This window comes from Bombina bombina, chromosome 7, assembly GCF_027579735.1.
Source record: "Bombina bombina isolate aBomBom1 chromosome 7, aBomBom1.pri, whole genome shotgun sequence".
NCBI classification, from domain to species: Eukaryota; Metazoa; Chordata; class Amphibia; order Anura; family Bombinatoridae; genus Bombina; species Bombina bombina.
This window is the reverse complement of record NC_069505.1, coordinates 512,397,585-512,419,640: the sequence shown is the minus strand read 5'-3', so window position 1 is coordinate 512,419,640 and position 22,056 is coordinate 512,397,585. Positions and strand designations below refer to the sequence as shown.

General features: G+C 39.6%; 2 protein-coding genes across 3 annotated transcripts in view; one reads left to right on the top strand and one right to left on the bottom strand.

Moving 5' to 3' along the window:
* LOC128666922 (gastrula zinc finger protein XlCGF57.1) overlaps window positions 1-4,192 on the bottom strand; it is a 94,511-nt gene extending 90,319 nt beyond the window's left edge. For both annotated transcript variants that reach the window (XM_053721742.1, XM_053721741.1), the window contains exons 1-2: window positions 4,113-4,192; window positions 1,970-2,125 (exon numbers count right to left, since the gene is read on the bottom strand). In XM_053721742.1, coding sequence (XP_053577717.1) covers window positions 1,970-2,021 — 52 coding nt within the window. In that variant the 5' untranslated portion in view covers window positions 2,022-2,125; window positions 4,113-4,192. The remainder of the gene's footprint in view (window positions 1-1,969; window positions 2,126-4,112) is intronic.
* A 124-nt stretch (window positions 4,193-4,316) lies between these two features.
* Window positions 4,317-22,056, top strand: part of LOC128666921 (zinc finger protein OZF-like) — a 124,126-nt gene continuing 106,386 nt past the window's right edge. Inside the window, exons 1-2 of the mRNA XM_053721739.1 lie at window positions 4,317-4,390; window positions 6,107-6,212. Coding sequence (XP_053577714.1) covers window positions 6,135-6,212 — 78 coding nt within the window. The 5' untranslated portion in view covers window positions 4,317-4,390; window positions 6,107-6,134. The remainder of the gene's footprint in view (window positions 4,391-6,106; window positions 6,213-22,056) is intronic.

Genomic DNA, 22,056 nt, shown 5'->3' with positions numbered 1-22,056 from the left:
TTGTGCAGTAAAGAAATAAAAGCACTTTTTTTCTTGCAAGGTGTTTCCGGTTACGTCAGTGATCACCGGACTATACAGACAAAATGAATATATTCTTTAAGAGGGACTTACATTTGAAAGAGCAGACGATTCTCTTTCAAATGAGGGGTGTTGTAGCTCCCTTGAAGCAACTGCTGCATCCTGGTTCAGCCCTCTTTGTGATATCATCACGTGCATAAGTGGTGATGTCACTGCCACACCCATAAAGCCTGGAAGTGCCGCCCACTGGGCCACCAGGGATCTTTAATTGGCAATCCCCCTGTATGATGAAAAGGGCTTGTCATGCGCCTATAGGTAGCAATGCGCATGATGAGAACACCTTGCCATGCGCATCGAAGGGGTTAATTACTGAACTTCCCTTAATGAGATACAAAAGTTCCCAAGTTAAAATGCCTTAAAATAAAAAACATTGGAAGACCTTGTAAAACTAGTGAGGCATCTTATAGAATCCCACCAAACCGAGAGCTTTAGAGAATCAGATCTTATGTGTTTAACTCCTGCAAAGGGATTAAACACATAGTTAAAGGGACAGTCAAGTCAAAATTAACATTTCATGATTCAGATAGGGCATGTAATTTACTTTAATCATCAAATTTGCTTTGTTCTCTTGGTATTCTTTTTTGAAAGCTAAACCTAGGTAGGCTCATATGCTAATTTCTAAGCCCTTGAAGGCCGCCTCTTATCTCAGTGACAGTGTTTCACAGTTAGACAAAGCTAGTTCATGTGTGCCATATAGATAACATTGTGCTCACTCCTGTGGAGTTATTTATGAGTCAGCATTGATTGGTTAAAATGCAAGTCTCTCAAAAGAATTGAGATAAGAGAGGCTTAGATACAACATAATCACAGAGGTAAAAAGTGTTTTAACATAACTGTGTTGGCTATGCAAAACTGGGGAATGGGTAATAAAAAAATATCTTTTTAAAGTGAAAGTGTTTAATGTTTAAAGTGAAAGTAAATCCTAGCATTTTACAAACGCTAGGATTGACTTTTGAAACAAATAAAGGGCACTTTCATTCATGAAGTATAAGATACTTCATGTAGAAAGCTCCTTTATTTGTTTTAAACGATCGCCGTTTTTAGCTGCTACCGCAGCTCACGGCTAAAACATTTTTTTGGTAAGAGGTGACGTTTTCACCTCTTAGCCAGTAGCCGTGCGGTAAATCCGGCTTGGCGCCCATGGGTCCCCTTTATTTGTTTCAAAAGTCAATCCTAGCGTTTGTAAAACGCTAGGATTTACTTTCACTTTAAACAATAAACATTTTCAAGCAAACTATCCCTTTAAAGGGATACTAAACCCACATTTTTGATTTCATGATTCAGATAGAGCAGCAATTTTAAGCAACTTTCTAATTTACTCCTATTATCAATTTTTCTTTGTTCCCTTGCTATCTTTATTTAAAAAGCAGGAATGTAAAGATTAGGAGCCGGAACATATTAGCTTCAGCACCCTAGATCAGTGATTTTCAACTTTTTTTTGCCGTGGCACACTTTTTTACATTAAAAAAATACTGCGGAACACCACCATCCCAAAATTTTACAAAAATTACACATTTAGATAGTGCTTGCTTATTGGTGGGTACATTTAGCCACCAATAAGCAAGCGTAACCCAGGTTCCGAACACAAAAAATGGGCCAGCTCCTGAGCTTTTTCAAATAAAGATACCAAGAGAACAAAGAAAAAATGCTAATAGGAGTCAATTAGAAAGTTGCTTAAAATTGCTGATCTATCTCAATCATGAAAGAAAAAAATGGGGTTTAGTGTCCCTTTAAGGTATGCTCTCATTTTATGTGAACCCACCTACAAACTGTGCTCAGTCACTTACAGGATATAAAGTATTTTTTTTGGGAAACAGCTGGCAGCCCTAACTGTAAATATTATCCCATTCTGATACAAAACCAGGTGACACGCACGTGACGTCCTGCTTACCTCCTTGTGCATCAGGAAGGTCTGAGGTTTGGTTCATGGTCTTGTCAGACATTGTCTTGTTCAGTGCAGCTGAATCTGTCAGATATTCTTATAGTGTTTCTCCTTTACTGACAAACGCAGTAAGTGATGTGTATTGTATGTGAGCATTACAGGAGCCTAAACAGAGAGATAGACAGAGAGATCTCATGTACCGTTCACTGTCATAGGGAGAAATGTGGTGAATTATGGGTGACCAACACCAGTATCTGAGCATCATAAACAGACCAGGATTCAGTTATCACTCTGTTTAGTTACAAAGGGATTAAAGTGAATAAAAATGATTAATCCAAACAGAAAACAGTGATTATAAAAATAGATGAACACATAAAGGGCTAGATTACAATTGGAGAGCTAAATATCGCTAATGTGCGCTGGTATTACAAGATAAGTGTAATGTGAACGCGAGCAGCATATTTAATGTTGACTGGCTATTAAAGATTCTTGTTAACCCCGCCCCTAGTATTTCTCAGTCTGCAAAGCTGTGACTTCTGAAGGTAAAATGTTCTTGTGAGCAATGCGCCTTTTTCTTTACTACATTTCTGATGTTAGACCAAGAGAAAAGGAAACAATATTTGCCTTTTAAGATCATGATGTCATTAGTGGGCAGAGCTTTTCAGCCATTTTAAAGTGGCCAGAAACAATATTCATTTTAAAATAACTTTTTTTACTGTTCCTGCTGCATGATATAGAAAGGTGCAGGAGGTTATTTGCAGTTTAATCTAAGGTAAGACTTTAAGATGACCAAGGTGTAGACTGTCCCGACCCTTTAAAAAAAATGCTTTACTCTCCAGTTAATCAACACACTGCAATTGAGCTGGTGATTTAGTGTAATTAACTCGTTTAAAATTAACCTGCAGAAAATGTTTTCACTAAAAACAAAATAATTGCAGAAAGTGAAGAAAAATTCTGCCTCTGGGTAGTGAAGTTCTCTCTGCCTCACACACAGCCTCCTGCCCAATATTTCATATATAGCTATATCATATTATAGAGACATTTCCTCTTCCTCACACACTGTCTCTGTGTAGTGAAGTTCCCTCTGTCTCACACACACAGCCCCCTGCCCAGTACTTCATATACAGTACCTGTATAGCTATATAATATTATAGAGGTTCCCCTGCCTCCCACCCACACACCCAGCCCCCTACCAATACCTTATATATAGATATATTATAGAGATGTTCCCTCTTCCTCACACACAGCCCCTCCCAATACCTTATATATAGATATATAATATTATATTATAGTGACATCACTGACGTTCCCTCTGCCTCCCACACCCAGCCCCCTCCCCCTCCCCAGTACATCATATATAGCTATATAATATTATAAAGAGGTTCCCTCTGTTACTGTATAACATACACAGCCCCTCCCAATACCTTATATATATAGATATATATTATAGTGACATTTTCTCTGCCTCACACACACAGCCCCCTCCCCAGTACTTTACATATAGCTAAATAATATTATAGAGATGTTACCCCTATCTCACACACACAGCCCCCTCCCCAGTACTTTACAAATAGCTAAATAATATTATAGAGATGTTACCCCTATCTCACACACACAGCCCCCTCCCCAGTACTTTACATATAGCTAAATAATATTATAGAGATGTTACCCCTATCTCACACACACAGCCCCCTCCCTAGTACTTTACATATAGCTAAATAATATTATAGAGATGTTACCCCTATCTCACACACACAGCCCCCTCCCCAGTACTTTACATATAGCTAAATAATATTATAGAGATGTTCTCCCTGTCTCTCACACACACAGACCCCTCCCAATACCTTATATACAGATTTATAATATTATAGAAATGTTCTCCCTGTCTCACACACACTCCCAAGTGCTCTATATATATATATATATATATATATATATATATATATATATATATATATATATATATATATATATATTATAGAGATATTCTCCCTGTCTCACACACACAGCCCCTTCCCAATACCTTATATACAGATTTATATTATTATAGAAATCTTCTCCCTGTCTCACAAACACACATGCACATAGCTTCTTTAGTACAGTATATACAGGTATAAAAACGTAGCTTTGCTCCTGTTTATTTTTCTGTTACCGTGGAGTGCTGAATCGAAAGCAGCTAGTTCCTATCCAGCTACATGACCTGTGATGTCATAAGTCACATGACTGTTGCAATGACGAGTAATGACAGCTACAGGAAGTAGTGGGCGGAACACTAAACAAAATGCTGCTTTTTTGTAGTTCGCTTTACAATTCGATCGCTGTGGTCACGTGATGACTGTGAACTCCACTGGTCCTTTAGCTTTTTAGGAACAAGCTGTTATGATTTCAGCTTCGAGGCAGAGGGAATCCTCTATAATAGTAAATATCTGTGTAGGTACTGGTGAAGTGTGATTCAGAGGGAATCTTTCTATAATACATATATATTTATATAAGGTACAGGGAAGGGGACTGTGTGTGTGTGTGGCAGATGGAACATTATATATCTGTATATATATAAGGTACTAGACAAGGACCGTGTGTTTGTGAGGCAGAGGCAGCCTCTATAATATTATATATCTATATATACGGTACTGGGTAGGTGTGTGCATAAGGTACTATTAACTATCTGTATATAAGGTACTTGTACTTATAAACCGCTTTTTATGCCTGTACCCCTGTCAGTCTCACACGCAGCCCCTGCTCACTCTCTGAAACCCCTCTACTTAACTCAAACACAGCCTCAGGCTCCCCTCTATCTCACCCCCTCTCCCGGGCTAGGGTTGCCAGATGTCCAGTATTCAGGAGGACAGTCCAGTATTTTAGCAGGTTCTCCAGTAAAATATAAACAAAAATACTGGATTTTTAAGTACCCTAAGTGCCAGCTAAATGTAAAGGGCCTCTATGAATTACTAATATGAGCCAAAAAGAAGTATCAACCATGTAAAAAAGGGTGCTAAACTCACCCTTTCTGTGCCGTTGCACAGCGCTAAACTCAGTGGCTCCGGCCGCCCCTCGGCACACATCGGTCTCGTTTTGCACCTCTGAACCAATAGCCCTGCATGTCAACGGACAGGTTTCTGTAAATACACACGGCTATTGGTTTAGCGGTGCAAGTGTCACCTCATTAAAGGAGACTAATGTGCCGTGGGCGGCCGGAGCCACTGAGTTTAGCGCTGTGCAACGGCACAGAAAGGGTGAGTTTAGCACCCTTTTTTACATGGTTGATCAATTAAAGTCCACTTTATTTTTAGTGAAGGTAAATCCTAGCGTTTATTAAATGCTTGGGTTTACCATAATTTTAAAGGGACAGGAACCCCAAAAATGTTCTTTCATGATTCAGATAGAGAATACAATTTTAAACAACTTTCTAATTTACTTCTAATATTTAATTTGCTTCCTTCCATTGTTATCCTTTGCTGAAAGGTTTATCTAGGCAAGTTCATGAGCAGCAAAGAACCTAGGTTCTAGCTGCTGATTGGTTGCTACATATAAATACCGATTTTCATTGGCTCACCCATGTCTTCAGTTAGAAACCAGTAGTGCATTGCTGCTCCTTCAACAAATGATACCAAGAGAATAAAACAAATTAGATAATAGAAGTAAATTAGAAAGTTGTTTAAAATTGTATTCTCTATCTGAATCATAAAACAAAATTTTTTGGTTTCATGTCCCTTTAAGGGGTGAAATCACAACTGCATATATTACTGGTAACCAAGGGGATAAAATGACTGCTTATTCGTAAAAAATATACATGGTGGGAACCAGCATTAGCTTTTGCAGGGGGACATTGTGTGACCCCCCAGCTACCACCTGTGCCAAGGTACTAGACAAGCTCAAAACACCCACTCCCCTCTCTTTTACTGTGGTTAAGCCAAATAGTATTTATCATCAGTGTGTGTGTGGTTTATATATAAGTATGTATGTATATGTATATGGGCAAAAATTACGAATGTGTATATGTAGGTATAATGTTTACATATATTTCTGGTGGGGAGTTAGATATATCTACATAGATAGATAGATGTGTAGGTACGTATGTATATGCGTGTGTGTTTTGTATGGCCATTAACCCCAGTCACTTTTGTCATTTATGTCCCACTGTTGCAGGTTTCCGTGTTACAGAATATCAGTGACCATGAACAAGATGAAGAAGAAGTTGCCTGAGTGGATACTGAATCACATCCTGGAGATTCTCTACCTGCTGACAGGAGAGGTGAGAAAACATAATTTATGTAAGAACTTACCTGATAAATTCATTTCTTTCATATTAGCAAGAGTCCATGAGCTAGTGACGTATGGGATATACATTCCTACCAGGAGGGGCAAAGTTTCCCAAACCTCAAAATGCCTATAAATACACCCCTCACCACACCCACAAATCAGTTTAACGAATAGCCAAGAAGTGGGGTGATAAGAAAAAAGTGCAAAAGCATAAAAAATAAGGAATTGGAATAATTGTGCTTTATACAAAAAAAATCATAACCACCATAAAAAGGGTGGGCCTCATGGACTCTTGCTAATATGAAAGAAATGAATTTATCAGGTAAGTTCTTACATAAATTATGTTTTCTTTCATTGTAATTAGCAAGAGTCCATGAGCTAGTGACGTATGGGATAATGACTACCCAAGATGTGGATCTTCCACGCAAGAGTCACTAGAGAGGGAGGGATAAAATAAAGACAGCCAATTCCGCTGAAAATAATCCACACCCAAAATAAAGTTTAAATCTTATAAAGAAAAAAACTGAAAATATAAGCAGAAGATTCAAACTGAAACAGCTGCCTGAAGTACTTTTCTACCAAAAACAGCTTCAGAAGAAGAAAATACATCAAAATGGTAGAATTTAGTAAAAGTATGCAAAGAAGACCAAGTTGCTGCTTTGCAAATCTGATCAACCGAAGCTTCATTCCTAAACGCCCAGGAAGTAGAAACTGACCTATTAGAATGAGCTGTAATCCTTTGAGGCGGAGTTTTACCCGACTCGACATAAGCATGATGAATTAAAGATTTCAACCAAGATGCCAAAGAAATGGCAGAGGCCTTCTGACCTTTTCTAGAACCGGAAAAGATAACAAATAGACTAGAAGTCTTTCTGAAATTCTTAGTAGCTTCAACATAATATTTCAACGCTCTAACTACATCCAAAGAATGCAATGATTTCTCCTTAGAATTCTTAGGATTAGGACATAATGAAGGAACCACAATTTCTCTACTAATGTTGTTAGAATTCACAACCTTAGGTAAAAATTTAAAAGAAGTTCGCAACACCGCCTTATCCTGGTGAAAAATCAGAAAAGGAGACTCACAAGAAAGAGCAGATAATTCAGAAACTCTTCTGGCAGAAGAGATGGCCAAAAGGAACAAAACTTTCCAAGAACATAACATAGTATTAATCACAGAGTCAGAGAAACCTCTTTGACTAAGAATCAAGCGTTCAATCTCCACACCTTTAAATTTAAGGATTTGAGATCCTGATGGAAAAAGGGACCTTGCGACAGAAGGTCTGGTCTTAATGGAAGAGTCCACGGTTGGCAAGAGGCCATCCGGACAAGATCCGCATACCAAAACCTGTGAGGCCATGCTGGAGCTACCAGCAGAACAAACGAGCATTCCTTCAGAATCTTGGAGATTACTCTTGGAAGAAGAACTAGAGGCGGAAAGATATAGGCAGGATGATACTTCCAAGGAAGTGACAATGCATCCACTGCTTCCGCTTGAGGATCCCTGGATCTGGACAGATACCTGGGAAGTTTCTTGTTTAGATGAGAGGCCATCAGATCTATTTCTGGAAGTCCCCACATTTGAACAATCTGAAGAAATACCTCTGGGTGAAGAGACCATTCGCCCGGATGTAACGTTTGGCGACTGAGATAATCCGCTTCCCAATTGTCTATACCTGGGATATGAACCGCAGGAAACTAGACAGGAGCTGGATTCCGCCCATACCAGAATTCGAGATACTTCTTTCATAGCCAGAGGACTGTGAGTCCCTCCTTGATGATTGATGTATGCCACAGTTGTGACATTGTCTGTCTGAAAACAAATGAACGATTCTCTCTTTAGAAGAGGCCATGACTGAAGAGCTCTGAATATTGCACGGAGTTCCAAAATATTGATCGGTAATCTCATCTCCTGAGATTCCCAAACCCCTTGTGCTGTCAGAGACCCCCACACAGCTCCCCAACCTGTAAGACTTGCATCTGTTGAAATTACAGTCCAGGTCGGAAGAACAAAAGAAGCCCCCTGAACTAAACGATGGTGATCTGTCCACCACGTCAGAGAGTGTCGTACAATCGGTTTTAAAGATATTTATTGAGATATCTTTGTGTAATCCCTGCACCACTGGTTCAGCATACAGAGCTGAAGAGGTCGCATGTGAAAACGAGCAAAGGGGATCGCGTCCGATGCAGCAGTCATAAGACCTAGAATTTCCATGCATAAGGCTACCGAAGGGAATGATTGTGACTGAAGGTTTCGACAAGCTGATATCAATTTTAGACGTCTCTTGTCTGTCAAAAGACAGAGTCATGGACACTGAATCTATCTGGAAACCTAAAAAGGTTACCCTTGTCTGAGGAATCAATGAACTTTTTGGTAAATTGATCCTCCAACCATGATCTTGAAGAAACAACACAAGTCGATTCGTATGAGATTCTGCTAAATGTGAAGACTGAGCAAGTACCAAGATATCGTCCAAATAAGGAAATACCACAATACCCTGTTCTCTGATTACAGACAGAAGGGCACCGAGAACCTTTGTAAAAATTCTTGGAGCTGTTGCTAGGCCAAACGGTAAGAGCCACAAACTGGTAATGCTTGTCTAGGAAAGAGAATCTCAGAAACTGATAGTGATCTGGATGAATCGGAATATGCAGATATGCATCCTGTAAATCTATTGTAGACATATAATGCCCTTGCTGAACAAAAGGCAGGATAGTCCTTACAGTTACCATTTTGAATGTTGGTATCCTTACATAACGATTCAATATTTTAGATCCAGAACTGGTCTGAAGGAATTCTCCTTCTTTGGTACAATGAAGAGATTTGAATAAAACCCCAGCCCCTGTTTCCAGAACTGGAACTGGCATAATTACTCCAGCCAACTCTAGATCTGAAACACAATTCAGAAATGCTTGAGCCTTCGCTGGGGTTTACTGGGACACGGGGAAAGAAAAAATCTCTTTGCAGGAGGCCTTATCTTGAAGCCAATTCTGTACCCTTCTGAAACAATGTTCTGAATCCAAAGATTGTGAACGGAATTGATCCAAATTTCTTTGAAAAAACGTAATCTGCCCCCTACCAGCTGACGTGGAATGAGGGCCGCACCTTCATGTGGACTTAGGAGCTGGCTTTGGTTTTCTAAAAGGCTTGGATTTATTCCAGACTGGAGATGGTTTCCAAACTGATACCGCTCCTGAGGATGAAGGATCAGGCTTTTGTTCCTTGTTGTGACGAAAGGAACGAAAACGATTATTAGACCTAAATTTACCTTTAGATTTTTTATCCTGTGGTAAAAAAGTTCCTTTCCCTCCAGTAACAGTTGAGATAATAGAATCCAACTGAGAACCAAATAATTTATTACCCTGGAAAGAAAGGGAAAGCAGAGTAGACTTAGAAGACATATCAGCATTCCAAGTTTTAAGCCATAAAGCTCTTCTAGCTAAAATAGCTAGAGACATATACCTGACATCAACTCTAATAATATCAAAGATGGCATCACAAATAAAATTATTAGCATGTTGAAGAAGATTAATAATGCTATGTGAATTATGATCTGTTACTTGTTGCGCTAAAGCTTCTAACCAAAAAGTTGAAGCTGCAGCAACATCCGCTAAAGATATAGCAGGTCTAAGAAGATTACCTGAACACAAGTAAGCTTTTCTTGGAAAGGATTCAATTTTCCTATCTAAAGGATCCTTAAAGGAAGTACCATCTGCCGTAGGAATAGTAGTACTCTTAGCAAGAGTAGAGACAGCCCCATCAACCTTGGGAATTTTGTCCCAAAACTCTAATCTGTCAGATGGCACAGGATATAATTGCTTAAAACGTTTAGAAGGAGTAAATGAATTACCCAAATTATTCCATTCCCTGGAAATTACTTCAGAAATAGCATCAGGGACAGGAAAAACTTCTGGAATAACTACAGGAGATTTAAAAACCTTATCTAAACGTTTAGATTTAGTATCAAGAGGACTAGAATCCTCTTTCTAATGCAATTAGGACTTCTTTAAGTAAAGAACGAATAAATTCCATTTTAAATAAATATGAAGATTTATCAGCATCAACCTCTGAGACAGAATCCTCTGAACCAGAAGAACCATTATCAGAATCAGAATGATGATGTTCATTTAAAAGTTCATCTGAAAAATGAGAAGTTTTAAAAGACTTTTTACGTTTACTAGAAGGAGGAATAACAGACATAGCCTTCTTAATGGATTTAGAAACAAAATCCCTTATGTTATCAGGAACACTCTGAGCATTAGATGTTGATGGAACAGCAACAGGTAATGTAACAGTACTAAAGGAAATATTATCTGCATTAACAAGTTTGTCATGACAATCAGTACAAACAACAGCTGGAGGAACAGATACCATAAGTTTACAGCACATACACTTAGCTTTGGTAGATCCAGCACCAGGCAGCGATTTTCCAGAAGTATCTTCTGACTCAGTGTTAACATGGGACATCTTGCAATATGTAATAAAAAAAAACAACATATAAAGCAAAATTGATCAAATTCCTTAAATGACAGTTTCAGGAATGGGAAAAAATGCCAGTGAACAAGCTTCTAGCAACCAGAAGCAATAAACAATGAGACTTAAATAATGTGGAGACAATAGTGACGCCCATATGTTTTAGCGCCAAAAAAGACGCCCACATTATTTGGCGCCTAAATGCTTTTTGCGCCAAAAATGACGCCACATCCGGAATGCCGACACTTTTGGCGCAAAAAAACGTCAAAAATGACGCAACTTCCGGCGACACGTATGACGCCGGAAACGAGAAAAAAAATTTTTGCGCCAAAAAAGTCTGCGCCAAGAATGACGCAATAAAATGAAGCATTTTCAGCCCCCGCGAGCCTAACAGCCCACAGGGAAAAAAGTCAAATTTTAAGGTAAGAAAAAAATTGATTTATTTATATGCATTATCCCAAATATGAAACTGACTGTCTGAAATAAGGAACGTTGAACATCCTGAGTCAAGGCAAATAAATGTTTGAACACATATATTTAGAACTTTATATAAAAGTGCCCAACCATAGCTTAGAGTGTCACAGAAAATAAGACTTACTTACCCCAGGACACTCATCTACATGTAGTAGAAAGCCAAACCAGTACTGAAACGAGAATCAGTAGAGGTAATGGTATATATAAGAGTATATCGTCGATCTGAAAAGGGAGGTAAGAGATAAATCTCTACGACCGATAACAGAGAACCTATGAACTAGACCCCGTAGAAGGAGATCATTGCATTCAAACAGGCAATACTCTCCTCACATCCCTCTGACATTCACTGCACGCTGAGAGGAAAACCGGGCTCCAACCTGCTGCGGAGTGCATATCAACGTAGAATCTAGCACAAACTTACTTCACCACCTCCATAGGAGGCAAAGTTTGTAAAACTGATTTGTGGGTGTGGTGAGGGGTGTATTTATAGGCATTTGAGGTTTGGGAAACTTTGCCCCTCCTGGTAGGAATGTATATCCCATACGTCACTAGCTCATGGACTCTTGCTAATTACATGAAAGAAAACATCATAACAACGCCACGGTAACCTCTTGCAGTGAATATGTGTATTAGTTGTTGCTTAGCAACAAAAGGTGACAGATGCTCGGAGGTAAAGAAAGCATCATTTTTAAGACACTTTCTAATTTACTTCCATTATCAAATTTTGCACAGTCTTTTTATATTCACACTTTCTGGGGGACAATATCCTACTGAGCATGTGCACAATCTCACAGGGTATTCATATACTAGTCTGTGATTGGCTGAGGACTGTCACATGATACAGAGGGCCGGAAAACTTGAGAAAATATACATTTGTCAGAAAAAAATCTACTGCTTATTTGAAATTCAGAGTAGGTGTTATTGTATTGTCTTTTTATTATGCACTTGTTAATTATGCAATTCTACCGCATTGAGTGGTGTTTGTACTAATGCAAAAGTGTAGAGTTGTTCTGGGAATATTCTGTTGTAGGAATTCACTTGAGGAGATATTTATTTTCCCATATGTACTTATGTATAAAGGGCCAAATTTGCAGTTTATGGGCACATGTTAAATAACCAGCCATTACAAGTGGCAGGTTAATGCCCCAGCGAGCTCGCATAAGCACTTTGCGCTAAGCGCAAATTACCAAAGGTCAGACCTCTGGTTAATAAAAAAAAAGTTGCCCCAAATGCCCCCTAAATAAAGTGTACAGTTCTTTGTAATAAAATAAATATAAAAGAATAAAATAAATAAATAGTGCACAAAGCAGTTATAAGGGGTTAAAGTGAGGGGATATGGGGGGATTTTTCCTATTGAGGTCATGTATAAGTTGTCTGTGACATCATATTTTGTCCGCTGTTATTTATCAATATATATTAAAAAACAAAAAAAACATTTTTTTGTGATCTTAGGGCTCTAAAATGATTATTTAATCTCTCTCTCGTTGAAGAGATTTTATCTTATACCTATGACATCGTGTATGGTACTAGGTCATATGTTTTCCTTAGGAATCTTGAAATCTATTTGGACTGTAGGAGTCTGAAGCTGCCTAGCAAGTGGATAGTTAGCAGTTTGAATCCTGCTACAGCTCTTCCACCTTGAATGTATATATTATTTTTTCTCATCTTATTTAGATAGGATTCCATGATATTTCTCATTCGAGAAGCTATTATGCCTAGGACTGTTGCATCTTGTCCTATTTCTTCTTCTTTTTTTACTCTGTAACTTACATTTCTCTTCTGAGAATGGTTTCTGCAAGTAGTCTTGATATAGAGAGCAACGCGTTTCAACCCGTGCACAGTGGCGGCTCGTGGGTTATTCAAATGGGGGTTCACGGACCAGTTATGTAAAATATATATATATATATATATTTATATATATAAAACACACACACTGTATATTAAAAAGAATATATATATATTATTTTTTAATATACAGTGTGTGTGTTATATATACAGTATATATATATATATAATATATATATATATATATATATTATATATATATACTGTATATATAACACACACACTGTATATTAAAAAATAAAATATATATATATTTGTAAATATATTACAAAATGTATCACACCAAAAATGTATTAAATACCAATGTAGTAAAATATCAGCCTAGTTTTTTTCACAATTCACACACACACACACACACACATCCTATTATATAAAAGGCCAAGTGTGTTTGTCCGAAGCTGTCATGCGCAGTAGAGACAGTACGAGGACAAACACACCTGGCCCTACCTGACACGCTGTTGCAACGAAAGTGGGCATGGCCGGACAGGAACGTGGGTGTGGCCGGGCGGGAGCGTGGTCGTGGCATGGCCGGGCGCGGTCAGCGCGAGAGAGAGGGGAGAGAAATAGAAAGAGAGGGGGAGAGACAAAAATAGATAGGAAAGAGCTAAAGAGAGGGGGAATAGCAGAAGAGAGGGGAAAGTGCAGAAGAGAGGGGGGAGAGAGAGCAAAAGAGAGGGAAGAGGAGAGGGAAGAGAGGGGGGAGAGAGAGAAAAAGAGAGGGGGGAGAGAGCAATAGAGAGGGGGAGAGCAAGAGAGAGGGATGGAGAGAGAGAGCAAAAGAGAGGGATGGAGAGAGACAGAGCAAAAAAGAGGGGGGGAGAGAGAGAGAGCAAAAAGAGAGGGGGGAGAGAGAGAGCAAAAGAGAGGGATGAAGAAAAAGAGCAAAAGAGAGGGATGGAGAGAGAGAGAGCGCAAAAGAGGGGGGGAGAGAGAGCGCAAAAGAGAGGGGGGGAGAGAGAGCGCAAAAGAGGGGGAGATAGAGAGTGCAAAAGAGAGGGGGAGAGAGAGAGTGCAAAAGAGGGGGAGAGAGAGAGCGCAAAAGAGAGGGGGGAAAAGAGAGAGAGTAAAAGAGAGGGTGAGAGAGAGCGCAAAAGAGAGGGAAGAGAGAGCAAAGAGGAGGAGAGAAAGCAAAAGAGAGGGGGAGAGAGATCGCAAAAGAGAAGGGGGAGAGAGAGCGCAAAGAGAGGGATGGAGAGAGAGCAAAAGAGAGGGATGGAGAGAGAGCAAAAGAGAGGGATGGAGAGAAAGAGCAAAAGAGAGGGATGGAGAGAAAGAGCAAAAGAGAGGGATGGAGAGAGAGCAAAAGAGAGGGATGGAGAGAGAGCAAAAGAGAGGGATGTAGAGAGAGCAAAAGAGAGGGATGGAGAGAGAGCAAAAGAGAGGAGTGGAGAGAAAGAGCAAAAGAGAGGGATGGAGAGAAAGAGCAAAAGAGGGATGGAGAGAGAGCGCAAAAGAGAGGGATGGAGAGAGAGCGCAAAAGAGAGTGATGGAGAGAGAGCGCAAAAGATAGTGATAGAGAGAGAGCGCAAAAGAGAGGGATGGAGAGATAGCTCAAAAGAGGGATGGAGAGAGAGCGCAAAGGAGAGGGATGGAAGAGAGCGCGCAAAAGAGAGGGGGGATGAGAGAGCTCAAAGAGAGGGGGGAGAGAGAGAGAGAGAAAAAGAGAGGGATGGAGAGAGAGCGCAAAAGAGAGGGATGGAGAGAGAGCGCAAAAGAGAGGGGGGAGAGAGAGTGCAAAAGAGAGGGATGGAGAGAGTGCGCAAAAGAGAGGGACGTTTGTGTTATGTATATTCTTTACTGATGCATAACAATTTTTTTTTAATTTTACATCTGTAGTCCTAGACTACAGATGTAAAATAAAAAAAAAATCGTTTTTTTATCAGTAAAGAAGATACATAACACAAATGTAGTAAAAACATTTTCCATCTTAGAAATCTTCACTGCTGTAATTCTCCCTGATCAGCTACACTGAACTGCTCTTCTTGCTAAGTTGCTGCTGTTGCAGTCTACACTCGTGGGTTATTCAAATGGGGGTTCACGGACCAGTTATGTAAAAATATATATATATATATATATATTATATATATATATATATATAAAACACACACACTGTATATTAAAACAAGAATATATATATATATATATATATATACTGTATATATAACACACACACTGTATATTAAAAAATAATATATATATTTGTAAATATATTACAAAATGTAATCACACCAAAAATGTATTAAATACCAATGTAGTAAAATATCAGCCTAGTTTTTTTCACAATTCACACACACACACACACACACACACACACACACACACACACACACACACATATCCTATTATATAAAAGGCCAAGTGTGTTTTGTCCGAAGCTGTCATGCGCAGTAGAGACAGTACGAGGACAAACACACCTGGCCCTACCTGACACGCTGTTGCAAACGAAAGTGGCGTGGTCGGACAGGAACGTGGGTGTGGACCGGGCGGGAGCGTGGTCGTGGCGTGGCCGGGCGCGGTCAGTGCGAGAGAGAGGGGAGAGAAATAGATAGAGAAGGGGAGAGACAAAAAGAGATAGGAAAGAGCTAAAGAGAGGGGAAAGTGCAGAAGAGGGGGGAAAGAGCAAAAGAGAGGGAAGAAGGAGAGGGAAGAGAGAGAAAAAAGAGAGGGGGGAGAGAGAGAAAAAAGAGAGGGGGGAGAGAGCAAATAGAGAGGGGGAGAGCAAGAGAGAGGGATGGAGTAGAGAGAGCAAAAGAGAGGGATGGAGAGAGACAGAGCAAAAAGAGAGGGGGAGTAGAAAGAGAGAGCAAAAGAGAGGGGGGGGGAGAGAGAGAGAGAGCAAAAGAGAGGGGGGGAGAGAGAGAGCAAAAGAGAGGGATAGAGAGAGAGCAAAAGAGAGGGATGAAGAGGAAGAGCAAAAGAGAGGGATGGAGAGAGAGAGAGCGCAAAAGAGAGGGGGGGGGAGAGCGCAAAAGAGAGGGGGGGGAGAGAGAGCGCAAAAGAGGGGGAGATAGTGAGCACAAATAGAGAGGGGTAGAGAGAGAGTGCAAAAGAGGGGGAGAAAGAGAGAGCGCAAAAGAGAGGGGAAAAAGAGAGAGAGTAAAAGAGAGGGGGAGAGAGAGAGCGCAAAAGAGAGAGAAAGAGAGAGCACAAAAGAGAGAAAAAGAGAGCGCAAAAGAGAGGGAGAGCGCAAAAGAGACGGGGGAGAGAGAGCTCAAAAGAGAGGGGGAAGAGAGAGCGCAAAAGAGAGGGATGGAGAGAAAGAGCAAAAGAGTGTAGGGAGAGAGAGAGCAAAAGAGAGGGATGGAGTGAAAGAGGAAAAGAGAGGGATGGAGAGAAAGAGCAAAAGAGAGGGATAGGAGAGAAAGAGCAAAAGAGAGGGATGGAGAGAAAGAGCAAAAGAGAGGGATGGAGAGAAAGAGCAAAAGAGAGGGATGGAGAGAAAGAGCAAAAGAGAGAAGCAAAAGAGAGGGGTGGAGAGAAAGAGCAAAAGAGAGGGATGGAGAGAAAGAGCAAAAGAGGAGGGATGGAGCGAAAGAGCAAAGAGAAGGATGGAGAGAAAGAGCAAAAGAGAGGGAAGGAGAGAAAGAGCAAAAGAGAGGATGGAGAAAAGAGCAAAAAGAGGGATGGAGAGAGAGCGCAAAAGAGAGGGATGGAGAGAGAGTGCAAAAGAGAGGGATGGAGAGAGAGTGCAAAAAGAGAGGGATGAGAGAGAGTGGCAAAAGAGAGGGGGGACAGAGAGCGCAAAAGAGAGGGGGGAGAGAGAGCGCAAAAGAGAGGGGGGAGAGAGAGCACAAAAGAGAGGGGGGGAGAGAGAGAGCAAAAGAGAGGGATGGAGAGAGAGCGCAAAAGAGAGGGGGAGAGAGAGCGCAAAAGAGAGGGGGAGAGAGAGAGAGCAAAAGAGAGGGATGGAGAGAGAGCACAAAAGAGAAGGGATGGAGAGAGAGCGCAAAAGAGAGGGGGGAGAGAGAGCGCAAAAGAGACAGGATGGAGAGAGTGCGCAAAAGAGAGGGACATTTGTGTTATGTATATTCTTTACTGATAGCATAACGATTTTTTTTTTTATTTTACATCTGTAGTCCTAGACTACAGATGTAAAATAAAAAAAAAATTATCGTTTTTTTAATCAGTAAAGAATATACATAACACAAATGTAGTAAAAACATTTTCCATCTTAGAAATCTTCACTGCTGTAATTCTCCCTGATCAGCTACACTGAACTGCTCTTCTTGCTAAGTTGCTGCTGTTGCAGTCTACACTCTATCTTTATGCTGTAATTAAGATCTGGAGGTGAGTTTTTGCCTAAGTAGATATGATGATAAAGTAGGATAGAGACATACCTTGATTAGCAGTGCCAGTGTTTGTTCCACACGCGTGCAAGTCTGCAGCCCTGCCTCCCCTGACCACCAGATCGCTCTCTCATTGGCTAAGTAATGGCTATGCATTATGGGGACTTGTAGTTAGTTCCTAGCCTTGGGAGCTCCCCCTGCTGCCCGGCCATAGAAATGTCACAACCGCACACTGAAAATTGGGCTATTAGCAAGGTATGGGCTCTGTTATGGGCGGAGCAAGCAGGCACATAGAAAAAATGTGCAAAGGGATATAGCAGGCTATACCTCTCTACCGCACGTGGCGGTAGAGAGGTATAGAGGTATATAAAAGGATTTTTTTTTAAATTAAACTGGACAGTAGGACTGGAACCTTTTTTTTGGCAGAATAAATATCATTTTTCCAATAGGGGGGCTATTGGAGAAATTATATTTATTCAGCCAAAAAATGTATTTTCTTTCTTTTTTTTTCCCAGGAGGCTCACGTGCGGTTGTGATCATATGGAGAGCCTCCACTGCCCGTGTAGGGTCTTTTTCAAACTCAGGTTGAAACGTGTTGCTCTCTATTGCCTCCTTTTGTCCCTCTATGGCCTCCGTAAGCAGAGCTAATTAGGACACACCGGCACCTCTTAACACAGCAAAGACGCCCAGGTAAGTTGCGCTCCAACAGAGGTACAGCAGAAAGGAGTTGCCATTGAAGGGAAGGATCAGTTCTCACCTTGCAAACCATCCCGGTGTAAATAAAAGTGAACATTGTTTGTTTGGTTTCTTTTCGCTTTTTGATTTGAGATCCCTTTGTATTCCAGAACACCTGTTGATATCATTGCGGATCTCACTGTCATCTGAATCCACTCAACTTCTTTTTAACCACTTCCACTGCTCTATTTGGACGCATTGCTTTCAAACTATTGTTTCTCTTTTTTGTGTTCATTGTTTTATGTTTATTTTTTTTTCTTTTCTATAGCTTTATTATTTTAGCTTTTCCATTGGCCATATTTTGAGATACTACACTCAGTTAGATATACGTCTGATCAAAGTATATATTGTAGTATATTCTCTTCTTTGTACTTTTTTATGAGATGTTTTAATGTGTATATTTCTTTTATTAAATATTTCTGCAACATATTTCTGCAAATAGTATTGCCTTTGTAGCATCATATCTGTCGTGGGCCACAAGTTTTTTCATTGTAAAAGACTTTTTTTATCTCTAGAATTTGCCTTTAACAAAACCATTAGTTCTACAACTAAACTTACCCCATTCTACGCTTTTTATGGATATCATCCTGCCTTCCACAATCTCAACCAATCACTCACATACTAATACAGCTGTTACTGATGTTCTTAAATCAATCGCAACTGGCTATCATAATATCCGTTCAAATATTAAGAACGCCCAAATTAGACAAAAGTAATTTTACAACCAACATAGGAGGACCCCACCTGTCTATAAGCCAGGTGATAAAGTATGGTTATCCACCTGAAATTTGAAGTTCTTTAATCCATCAAGAAAATTCAACAGACTGTTCATCGACCATACTCTGTAGATAAAGTAATTAATGTCAATGCTTTACGTCTTATCCTACCTCTCATTCGAAAATTCCATCCCACTTAGATGGACTTAGAAATCATTGTAACAAACACGACAATTATTGTTACATTAGACAGTTATTTTGACAACCATTGCACAAGAGTGTTGTTTTTTAATCATTGGTTTTATTGGTAACATTGTTGTTGTAACGTATCATTGTCAATATTGTAAACACTTCATATATGTTTTTATTTTAATTTATCGTGTATTTATAGTAAAACATTTAAAGGACAAGTAAACACAGTAGATCAACAAATGCAAGATAACAAGACATACAATAGCATTTACTCTGAATTTCAAATAAATAGTAGATTCTTTTCTAATACATTTCAATGTTATGTATATTTCCACTCCCCCTGTACCATGTGATAGCAATCAGCCAATCACAAATGCATATACGTATAGTATGTGAGTTCTAGCACATGCTCAGTCGGAGTTGGTGACTCAAAAAGTGTAAATATAAACGACTGCACATTTTCTTTAATGGAAGTAAATTGGAAAGTTGTTTAAAATTACATGCTGTATCTGAATCATGAAAATTTAATAAAACCTGAGTGTCCCTTTAAAACAAACCCATCATCGTCCATTTGTCTTTATACATATACATTGGTTTAGTCACGTTTCACCACTGCTACACAAATTTCACAACTAGGTCTCATATTTGCTTCTGCATATAAATATGCGGCTTATACAATATTTGTATATATATATATATATATATATATATATATATATATATATATATATATATATATATATATATAAATACATAAATATACTATCTTCTTATATTTTTGAAGTTACAAATACTACAATAAAAATACTATTATATCTATTTTCAACCAGCTTTTAGCACTCCCCTATACTGTCTCATATATCTCTGTTTTTGACATTTGTTTGGAGGAACATATGTCATTTTAGGGTGTAGCAGAGTTGAGAACTGTAACAGAGGTGCACTCACTCATACCTGTCCTTTTACAAGGATTGCGGTGGCGCCATGCCTGGACGATATCTTGGTTCTGTCGCCATCTTTTCTCTAACAATAGCCAGGTCCTTTTTGCTCTTCTTCATTTGAGATATATATGGTATTCTTAGACTTTGGATCAGAGTCCTTTCGGACTGCTCTCAGTGGATGGTCCTCAACATCCTGTTAAAAGACCATTACTATCCTGATGGCTCCATTAGGACCAAAGGTCTCAAGGTTTTTGTCTTTTGAGACCATTTTGGGAGATTGTGTTTTTGGATGTCAGCCTTTCTGCTGGGGAGCTCTTTGGGGTCCTTTAAGTGGGATCCTGATCTGGGATGGAGTCCGTCCTCCCTATAAATTATTTATAATTGGAATCAATCTCAATGCTCTGATAGCGTGGCTCATCTGAATCAGTCCGGTTTATCAGATTCCAAACAGAAAACGTCTCTTCGGGGGCTTATCTCTTCCCGCATGGAGGAACGAGGAGTTCCTTAGCGATGAAGGAGGAGTTTTGCTTCTTCTGAGAGCCCCCCAATGGTTCAAGAAGGAAGGCAGAAGACTCAGTGACTGTAGGTCCCAGGATCAATTCTAGGCATGGGCATGTCCATTTACATGTGTTTATATGTATATATTTACATACATACACCATGTATATATGCATTATAGTCCTTTCCATTCAAATTCCTTGCCATATACCTTTCAATGGACGGAGTCTTTCTTCTTTCTATTTCCTAATATTCTTCTCCCAGGTGTGGACATTTGGGAAGCAGAGTACCTGAGCAGGTACCAGGGGAGTGGGAATCATATCTCTCAGGTGGGGGGTTCCGGAGTTGGACCTTATGACGTCTCATCTAAACGCCAAGCTTCCCAGATACGGATCCAGATCAGGGTATCCACAAGCAGTTCTGGTGGATGCTCTAGCCGTTCAATGGGACTCAGGTTTGTTTTTCCGGATCCTCCATTTGCTCTTTTTCCTTGGGGAATATTCCGTATCAAGCAGGAGCATGTTAAGGTGATTATAATTTCTCCCTTTTGGCCTGGAAGATTTCGGTTTGCGGACCTGCTGAAGATGTTGTCCACTCCCCCGTGGAATTTCCGTTGCAGAAGGACCTTCTTTAGGGTCTTCTTCTATATCCATATCTAGTTTCTCTGAAGCTGATTGCATGGATTTTTTCTGAAGGGATTATGGATAACCTGATCCAGGTGCGTAAACCAGTTACTCTCAAAATGTACCTTAAGTTTTGGCAAACATATCTTTTCTGGTGCAAATCTCTGGGGTTTTCTTTGTGTTAAGTAAGAGTTTCCCGTATTTTGTCTCTTCTCCAGAAAGATCTGGAGAAGGATTTGTCAGTTCCCTATAAGGTCAGATTTCTGCTATTTCTGTTCTGCTTCTCAAGCGTTTAACTGACTTACCAGATGTTCAGTCCTTTGTCCAGGCTATGGTCAGCTCAGGCCTGTGTTCAATCCTGTTGCTCCACCTAGGAGCCTTCTCCTTGTTTTTCGGGTTCTGCAGCAGGCTTTTTTGTTTGTTTTTTTTTAATTAAATTTTTATTGAGGATACAACATACAAATTTCCAGAAATACAGTGCAAAACAAATCAAAGTCATATACATATACCTTGTCATTGCAATCCAATAAATACAGTGGTTTCAACTAAGCACTTATGAACAGTAGAATCCTCATTTTTTATTTTATTCAGAGAAGATATAATAAACAAAGGTAACCCCTACTTGCGTGTGTCAAAGCTTTAGAAAATAAGATAAAATCCCCTTATACGAGCTAATGACCTCTTTTGGGCCATTCACAATAGCGTATATTAATGGGGGGTGTAGTAGGGGTCACTTATGAACACTGAAAAAAAGGGGAATTGTAGAGAAAAGATAAAAATAACAACGGAAACAGAGTGGGCCTCTTTGGGACATTATATGCAAATTATCAGCCGTGAAACATATTGTCTTAAGCATTAGAAATAAGTATGTGTAGATTCAGCTTGTCCTGCTAAGTTTCGGTTGAGGAGAAAACTGGGAGTTAATCTAATAGACAAATGTACTGATGATGACATATTAACAGATGCGTAGAGAGCCACAACATTACAATGTAATGTATAAGAAAACCGTGACTAGGTAGTGCTTTACTACTAAATGCAAACAGGAATGAAACCCT